Source organism: Acyrthosiphon pisum, chromosome A1 (genome assembly GCF_005508785.2).
Source record: "Acyrthosiphon pisum isolate AL4f chromosome A1, pea_aphid_22Mar2018_4r6ur, whole genome shotgun sequence".
NCBI classification, from domain to species: Eukaryota; Metazoa; Arthropoda; class Insecta; order Hemiptera; family Aphididae; genus Acyrthosiphon; species Acyrthosiphon pisum.
Genome location: NC_042494.1, coordinates 140,319,914 through 140,328,444, shown reverse-complemented (window position 1 = coordinate 140,328,444; position 8,531 = coordinate 140,319,914). Strand labels below are relative to the sequence as shown.

The 8,531-nt window shown below is 26.3% G+C and overlaps 3 protein-coding genes across 4 annotated transcripts; 1 reads left to right on the top strand and 2 right to left on the bottom strand.

The window, feature by feature from the left end:
* Nucleotides 1-2,905: 2,905 nt before the first annotated feature.
* Nucleotides 2,906-4,417, top strand: LOC100167526 (MIP18 family protein galla-1). The gene is made up of 4 exons (XM_001947144.5): nt 2,906-3,182; nt 3,256-3,335; nt 3,961-4,144; nt 4,212-4,417. Exons 1-4 carry the CDS (start codon nt 2,999-3,001, stop codon nt 4,307-4,309), a joined length of 546 nt encoding a protein of 181 aa, XP_001947179.2. The 5' UTR covers nt 2,906-2,998; the 3' UTR covers nt 4,310-4,417.
* Nucleotides 4,418-5,447: 1,030 nt separating this feature from the next.
* On the bottom strand, nt 5,448-8,437 carry LOC100165539 (p53 and DNA damage-regulated protein 1-like). Of its 2 annotated transcripts, XM_008189315.3 has the most exons (4): nt 8,116-8,437; nt 7,220-7,224; nt 5,758-6,002; nt 5,448-5,690 (listed from the first exon to the last, which is right to left on the bottom strand). In XM_008189315.3, exons 3-4 carry the CDS (start codon nt 5,987-5,989, stop codon nt 5,521-5,523), a joined length of 402 nt encoding a protein of 133 aa, XP_008187537.1. In that variant the 5' UTR covers nt 5,990-6,002; nt 7,220-7,224; nt 8,116-8,437; the 3' UTR covers nt 5,448-5,520.
* Nucleotides 6,212-7,213, bottom strand: LOC103310595. The gene is made up of 2 exons (XM_008189322.3): nt 6,831-7,213; nt 6,212-6,650 (listed from the first exon to the last, which is right to left on the bottom strand). Exons 1-2 carry the CDS (start codon nt 7,144-7,146, stop codon nt 6,385-6,387), a joined length of 582 nt encoding a protein of 193 aa, XP_008187544.1. The 5' UTR covers nt 7,147-7,213; the 3' UTR covers nt 6,212-6,384.
* Nucleotides 8,438-8,531: the final 94 nt, after the last annotated feature.

Here is an 8,531-nt window from a genome sequence, read left to right as displayed (position 1 = left end):
GCAGTTTTCAAAATTTAAGAAAAAAAAGGTTTTCCAGATTTCCATTAAAAAATAATAGGGATTATCATTTGAAAAAATAAAGTTAATTTTGCTATTGGTACACCTGCGTGTTTAAAAAATTTTAAATTGTTATAAAAAAATAAAGAAACACGTCTTTTTTCGTTATAACGAAATTCCATACCATCGTTCCATAATTGTTAAAAAACCCCGCATACAATGACATAAGATACACTCTGTATATTGTTTCAATGAAGTATGAAGTATGAACCCTACATAATACATTGTGTTGATCGTTGATGTAAAAGTAAATTCTGTGCTCATCGATCAACAAGAGTCTGACTATCGAATCCGCACGCTGTCAATTATTATGTCGATGATGACGATAATTTATACTAAGTTGTGTACACAATAATATATTAAAATAACATTTAGAACTATATAAACTAAATTAGTTATATTACTATATTTTAACTATATTAGTTTAACTAATATAGTGGGGGACGGAGTGGCCGAGGGGACTAAGGCGTCGGTTGTTTTTACTTTACTTGCCGATCACCGATCACGATAAATTTTGAATAAAAAATTATACATATCATCGTCCGGACTCCGGAGGCAAAATAAACAACCAATCACGGGCGAAGCCGACCCGGCTAGTATAATATATATTATATAATATTTCCAAATAATTTTATTTAAATAATTAGATATCACTCAAATTTATTCTTTTTTTCTAGAAATCTAAATAATTTGAATTTTGACAATTTGATGAAAATATAAAAAATATTTTTTATACCCGATAAATAATAAAAAATTATTTATAACATATTTTTAATTGTTTTTTTTATAGGGAATACACTAATACCACAGAATAGATAAAATCTAAATATTTTCGTACTTTCGTCTATTTTCAATTCTGCGATAATACTAGCCGATCTTGTCTAATGTCTAGGAGCTATGTTTGACCTTACCCATTTTGGCTTCCTTGAAAAAAGCTAAAAGAATCGGGGCTGCTGAATACGATAGAAAATCGGCTGATTAGTAGAGTGTCTTGATGGTGGGAAGGGGTGTCTCCAAAATTGGGACAAAAATCAACAAATTGTCAGCAAAATTTTGGATAGTAAGCATGCTTTGATTTTTGGGATCAACATATTTTTTGATAGAAAAGTGAACCTAGTTGGTAATTTTGGGAGGTCAAAAATGTAAATTCCAACTAGTTTTATAAAGCGTAGAGAAAAACAAGACAAAAGTGAAAGAAATATGATAATTTTTACGCAAAACCGATTTTTGAGGAAATCGATTTTATTTTTTTCACGTTACTCAAAAATTAATAACTGTACACCATTGAAATTGTCACCAAATATTTCAAGCTAAAATGGGTAAGGTCAAACCGTCAGTAGCTCCTGGTCTAGAAGGGCATTGCCGGTGACAAATTAAATAATTCCAGAGGGCATTAAGCTCCGCTAAATGTGAACTAAACATATTTTTAACACATTACTTTGGGTGGTTTTTACCAAACATAAAATTCAGCTCTAAATAATTTATATCCGAATTTAATAACTAAATATTGTATTTTCTGTAACCAATGGCAACCCTCTACACTTACAAACAAAAAAATATTCGTTGGTTTTTCGTTAGTCAACAAATCCTAATCTGGGAAAAAAATCCCCAAAGCTATACCAAACCAATATTTTAATAGGTTTATTGTTTATAGGTATATAAATAATAAAATGTTATGTAAAAATAATAATTATGATACTCATATTATTTTCAGTTAGTGTAAGACAAAGTTAGAGTTCGTTTGTGGAAGTTGTCAATAACAATAAATAATAATGGTAAAAATTATAAAATTAAAATTATAACTATAATAATATCTTGGTCAGTAAATTATAAAAAAGCTGATCAGTTCATTTACGCATAAAATAAAAATAATATTAATAACAAAAAAATATTGACTAATGAAAGTTTTTCAACTTTTTTTTTCAAATCATCCGAACTATCATCTTAGACACACATTTCCGACCTGCTCTATACAATAAAGTGCGTTAAATATTTTTATTATATCTATATTTAGTTGAGTGTAGATATAAATATTGTCCTTAAAATTATGCTTCCGAGTTCCGACAATCCGCCATAATATATTATTTGAAACAGTTTAGTGTATTCGATTCCAAAAAAATAAATGGTTCAATAAAATACAGTTCCAAAAATATGTGTTTCCGAATGGGGTTTTCTTCCGCAAAAAAACAGTTCCAAACGACCAAACTAATCAAATTTGGTGCACCCCATTCTTTCCCGCCTCAGTTGTGACCACGATTTTAGGTCAAAAATAGTTGCTGTGAAACAGAACAGATTAAATTTAAATTTACAGAATAGATTAAATTTTAAAATGTATCTATTCTGTGGTTTTATATTGTGTATTTGTGTATGCGGTTTTAATACACCCTCTTCACTAGTTCACAGCATAGACCTCACATCAAGGTTAAGGTCTATGGTTCATAGTAGTCGTTATGACACAGTAGTTATATAAAATAAATACATTACTAAATAATCTGTGGTTGATTCTCCCACCTCAGTAGTCAGTTATGATACCACAGGAAAAAACTGTATTTTGTTATTGAGTAGAGGTTACTGTGACACTGTAATTCACGATTTAAAATTATATTAGGTTTCTTAAATCGTGCTGTAAAATGTAAATTGTAATCCAAACTCTAAACACAAAATTTAATTATCAATAACATTATATTCAAAGTTCATACCGCGGGCACCGATACGGTTATCAATTATCAGCCTCCGTTGTTGTTGTTGTTGTTGTTACTTTATTGTTGTTTTCGCGGATTATAATAAATAATAATAATCATAATCATTTGTATTGTAACTTGTAATCAGTAACTATGTGTGAAATGAAAACAATTTAAAATAATACTTATAAAACCAAATTCGTGTATGAAATTTTTATTTTTTTTTATCGAAACCGAAGTACAAAGAAAAAAAATTGCTCATGATTTTGACTATAAGTAGTTTGTTGATGATGTTTGCTAATCTCATGCAACAAACAAAAAAAATTATTCAAGAGAAGTATTTAAAAAATGACAGTGGAAATACGACGGCAAACCCGATTGCAATTGAGGCTACTGACGAACAACTCGACGAAAAAACACATGAATTGAAGGACCAAATCTATGGTGGGTATCATCACTACGTTAGATAATTACACAATATTATTAATTTTTTTTAAAATTATTATTGAACAAACAGATATTATTAGAACAATTAAGGATCCGGAGAAACCAGCTACGCTGGAAGACCTTAGTGTTGTGTATGAAAATGGAGTAGAGGTCAGTATTAAAAATAATTTTATTAATTGGAGAATAAATATTATAATATATTCTTTCAATAAACTTACACTTTAACTTGTGCATACATGTCTACTTCTTTCCTTCACTCCTATATTTTGTGGGGTCGGCAGCCTTTGTATGTCTATATACATATTTTATTTACATTTACCATTTTTGATAATTGGCCAAGTTATTCAATGGATAAGAGAAGGGAAAAATTAGCATTTTAAAATAACTACTTATTATTACTCTTTATCGCTGTTCAGTAAACAAATCATTAAATTTATTTATATTCTAAAATACCAGACTAGTTATCCTCAAATCTATGTAAATTATTAATTAATTATTTCTGAATCATACAATACTAAAGGATTGAATCTATAATAAATCATTAAGTTAATTTTTATACAATATAATTGTTCTAAGAAATAATCCATTAAATTAAATAAAAATTTTTTTGCAATCTTCTAACTTATAAAATAATTGTTATACTTTCATCACCTATACCATACTTGCCAGATTGATATTTTATGGATATTATCATGTGCTAGAATCATAATATATTTATGTCCCTTGTTTCATATGGAAATTAATGAAAAGGCAACTTTGAAAACAATAATTTCAGGTAATTAATCAAAGAAACTTGAAACTATATACTGTCCGAATTGAATTTAATCCTACAGTACCACATTGCAGTTTAGCTACTTTAATTGGCCTTAGCATAAGGATTAAAGTTATAAGATCTATTTTGGAGAATGTTAAATTGGATATATACATTAAAGAAGGTGCTCACACAACTGAAGAAGAAAGTAATTATCATTTTATGGATTATTATTAGTTTTTAACTATCAATATACTGATTCATTATATTTGCAGTTAACAAACAAATAAACGATAAAGAACGTGTTGCAGCTGCAATGGAAAATCCAAGTTTAAGAGATGTAGTTGAAAAATGTATAAAAGAGGAAGAATAAAAGTTTTAAGTACATATTATGATTATTATATATTTATGTTGAAGAAAAAGTTTATACAATGGTATATGCCTTTTTAAAGATTTTTTGAAGTAAATTGTATTAAATAATTTAAATCATATGTAAATATTATTAAAATATAGTTATGTATTGTAAATTGTTTAAAAATTTGATTTTAAATCATTACCAGGGAATGTAATATTGATTTTTATAAATCAAAACACTCAAAATAATATTATGCTTTAAAATATGAAATTTAAAATATATAGTTGTGACACGCAAACTTCACAGTAAAAATACCTTAAGAGTGAGAACGATTAAAAAATAGTAAAAATTGAATCCTTTTAAAAAATGTTATCTTAAAATTATGTGATCATTTTTTTTATAAATTGTTTAGTTTTTTAAATAATCTTTGTTCTTTGATAAAATAATTTTAACTGCAAGGCTGTAACTGAAAAAAATGTGTGTGTGTGTGCAAGCACTTGCGTATGCAGTAACACTTCTTTTGTAGTTTTTAAATATCTGGGCTTTTTTGAAAATGACAATCTTGCAGTAAAGACTTGGCATGAACAAATAAGATTTTAAGTTCAAACTTTAATTACAAAAAATAATTTGCTTGATTTTTAATAATTTATTTTATTTATCCTATTTATTTTACTTAATATAAACGACATCGTTCAGCTTTAGTTTTAACCATAATACAACCTTCAATCGTTTCGATATTTGTAATTGTTATTATTTAGGTATATTATATACATGTTTATTAATTATTTAAATAGATAAAAATAATCATAATCGGATTTATATAATTTTATTTATTTTTTGTTGCCACAGAAATTAGCAGTAGGGAGCATAATTTTATAACAAATTTTTCGGCATTGTACCTACGTCTTACAACTTAAAGAAATTTCACTTAGAAAATGTTGGGGGGAGAGGGTCAAACATTTTTTTAATATGGATCTATATGGATAACATCATTTTTAAATACATAATATAAAAACTCTTTTAAAAATTTCGGAAAGGCTGGACCCTCGGTCCCTACAGTTGCGGCCTTGTACAACTGTATAATTATATAATATATTTTTATAGTTATCCAAAAAAAAATTTACCTGATAGCATTAAAGTATAAATATACCCATAATAAATGTATAATATTCTAAGTAAATAATTATATTTTCATTTAAATTAATATATTGTTAATAAGACACTTAGGTTTAATCAGCTATTCCGAGTACTTGATTCATTGCTTTCATTTCTTTCTTTGTAAGTGGATTTAAAAATAACCCTTTCACTGGTTCTTTATATTCCATATCATTTAATTTATTCACTTCAACTTTAATGTCGCTTCGAAGAATGTTCATACGATTATTTAAAGTAACTTGATCTGAAAATTATTTATGTACTTTTATACATGATGATGATAAATTAATCAAACATTAATATAGGCGTACCTGCTTGTAGCATAGTTTTAGCTTTTTCAACAGAAACTTTTACCATGGTTAAACCCACTGCCATCCATATCTTGTCTTCTGGTATTTTACAGTTTGTTAATGCTCTAATGGCCATGCGATTACTATTTCTACTTTTATCCAAGGCAACCATTTCACTTTTATAAAGAAGTATTTTTTCAGCTTGTCTTTCTACTTGAAATAAGTATTCCATTGTTGTATTTTCATCAAACATAATTAATGATTTACTAAAAAAAAAAAAAAAATATTAAGAATAATAATTTTATTTTAATATATTTTATTACAATATTTATTTATTAACTCGTTGTTAGATTGATAATAATAATAATAATTTACAGCAAAATATTTTGACCAATGCAACAGGAAAATAATTGATATTAAACTATAAAGTATAAACAGTTTTTTTTTTAAAAATATGTATTTTTGATTATTAAAAAATAATAAAAGCATATAAAAAATGGTATAAATTAAAATTAATTATTATGTTATGAAATCCGGTTTCACATAAATACAGTTTATATATAAATTATTACAACAATAGTAAGTAATAAAAATAACAATATTTTTGATACATTGTGTTGAAGATAATCAGTTACAAAATTATACTTTCTAAAGTTTTTCCATTAATTTTTTAGTTATAGCCTTCATTGCTTGCTCTGCTATTTGTACTGCCATCATTGCTTGATCCATATTTGGTGGTAATCCATGGTACATTTTTTTCTGTTCAGATTTTAATTCAGAAGTTTCTGAACAAATTTCTTCTTGTTTCTTTTCAATGTCTGTTATTTTTTTGACCAACTTCACGATTTCATCACAGTTGTCTACAGTCTGTATACTTTCAATTGGCTTAATATTGATAGGTTCCGCTGTATAGCCTACAGGTGAGTAGTTAATATTAGATAATTCACATTTAAGATCATTCTGTTGTTCAATTATTATTTTTAATTTATTTAAATGTTCATCAATGTCATCAATAAACTCTTTTTGCTTATTACATTTTTCAATCATTGACAAATATTTAGTGAATAGGCTACTTGCATTATAATCATCAATACCGGTTTCTTGTAGGATTTTTGCCGCAGATTCTAACTGGACATCTTTTGATAAAAAGTTTTGAGAAATTCCAGTCTTATTAAAGTAAAACAATTGTTCATTTTTCAAAGCTTCCTTGAAATTTGAAAGTTGTGTAGCATAATCATGGCTTTCTCCTTCAATTGATAACTTTTTGACAGTATATTTCATTTGATTGTATAACTCTTTGTTGTCTTTCAATTGTTTGGCTTTATCACAACTGACTTCAAATTCACTTAAAATTGATTTCATTCCCATATTTAATTTTTCTGTATCCGAAGTTTTTAAATTTGATGCCATTCTATTTGTTGATAAAGGTGAGTAGTAATAGGTATATATAAATATATATTTCAATTTTAATATATTTACTTACTCAATCTGTCAAAACAAAAATATATACATATTGCTTAGAATTCAATATAAATCATACATTATGTCTGAATTTAATTATTTAAAATAACCTTCATTAATCTCATTCTATTTCAAAATAATTGGAAAATTTGCTAAAAAAATTTAATTTTACCTAACATTTTTATTGGGAACATAATAGATCATTTAAAATGTAAACCACTACAGCTAGCCAGACTGATAATCTATATCAGAGATTCCCAACCTTTTTTTACTCGGCCTCTTTTAGATTTTCAAAAATCCCACAGCACCTTTTCGGGTTTTTATATACTAAATTCTTAAGTCTAATAAAATTAAAAAATTCTACATTGGGATTCATTGATCTACATACTCTGACCATTTATATATTTTTTTAAGAAATCCAATGAGAATTTATATAATAGTTTATTTTTTCTAAGTTCTTGCTACTTACCTCCTAGCTAAGTGGATATGATTAATTTAAAACAATTAACTATACATAATAATCAGAGCAGCTATGCAGAAGGAAACATTCAGTGGTAATTACTTAGAGAAAATAGAAACAAACTAAAAACACAATATAGGTAAATAGGTGATACCTACCATTATTGAATTACTGTACAATTATAAAAACAATACAAAAACCATAGAATATTTTATTACATGCCTAACTGATATTGTTTATCATCAATTATTATTATTTTATTCTCTGGCACTATTTAATTAGTTTTTATTATATTTTCCAACAATAATACAAGCAGTAATGCAGTATACTAAAAATATTCATTGAATGTAAAACTCTACCTAATATTGTGTAATAAAATAACTTGATAAAAGTTTGTTAGTTGTTAAAATATAAAAGTATTGTCATAATAATATTATGTATGCCATAATTGTACTTACATCAAAATCCGGTTTTAAAAATTAAATAGAAAAACGAGGTATAATTCTTAGTATTATAATTTAAATGTTTAAGTATTTCAATATCGAACTCAATGCTTAGAGAGTCAACTGTCAAGTCCTAGAAATCGTTGTTTATCAGTAATTACTACAGGTACATTATATACTATTCTGTGAGAGATAAAACACAAATTATCATGACAATTTGGCAAAGAAGATCTTATTTGTCATGCAAATTATTGAAATAAAAGTATTAAACACAGTAAGTGGCGGTGTTTAGTGTTTACTGATCTGTTAAGATTAAGATTTAAGATATTAGTAGTATTAACTACGCGCCACTTTGACAAATCATTTTTATCAGTTTTTATTGACCATCAGTATGTCCAAAGTATACCTTCTAAACATTAATAATGTAATTT

What these genes read in the sequence shown, in the direction of transcription:
- LOC100167526 (XM_001947144.5), top strand. Translation starts at nt 2,999, where the DNA reads ATGATTTTGACTATAAGTAGTTTGTTGATGATGTTTGCTAATCTCATG. An exon ending in TGTATGAAAATGGAGTAGAG is followed by an intron (nt 3,336 to 3,960) that starts GTCAGTATTAAA and finishes CAATAATTTCAG; the next exon opens with GTAATTAATCAAAGAAACTT. An exon ending in TCACACAACTGAAGAAGAAA is followed by an intron (nt 4,145 to 4,211) that starts GTAATTATCATT and finishes TTATATTTGCAG; the next exon opens with TTAACAAACAAATAAACGAT.
- LOC103310595 (XM_008189322.3), bottom strand. Translation starts at nt 7,146, where the DNA reads ATGGCATCAAATTTAAAAACTTCGGATACAGAAAAATTAAATATGGGA. An exon ending in AAAAATCCTACAAGAAACCG is followed by an intron (nt 6,651 to 6,830) that starts GTATTGATGATT and finishes ACTCACCTGTAG; the next exon opens with GCTATACAGCGGAACCTATC.
- LOC100165539 (XM_008189315.3), bottom strand. Translation starts at nt 5,989, where the DNA reads ATGTTTGATGAAAATACAACAATGGAATACTTATTTCAAGTAGAAAGA. An exon ending in TAAAACTATGCTACAAGCAG is followed by an intron (nt 5,691 to 5,757) that starts GTACGCCTATAT and finishes AATAATTTTCAG; the next exon opens with ATCAAGTTACTTTAAATAAT.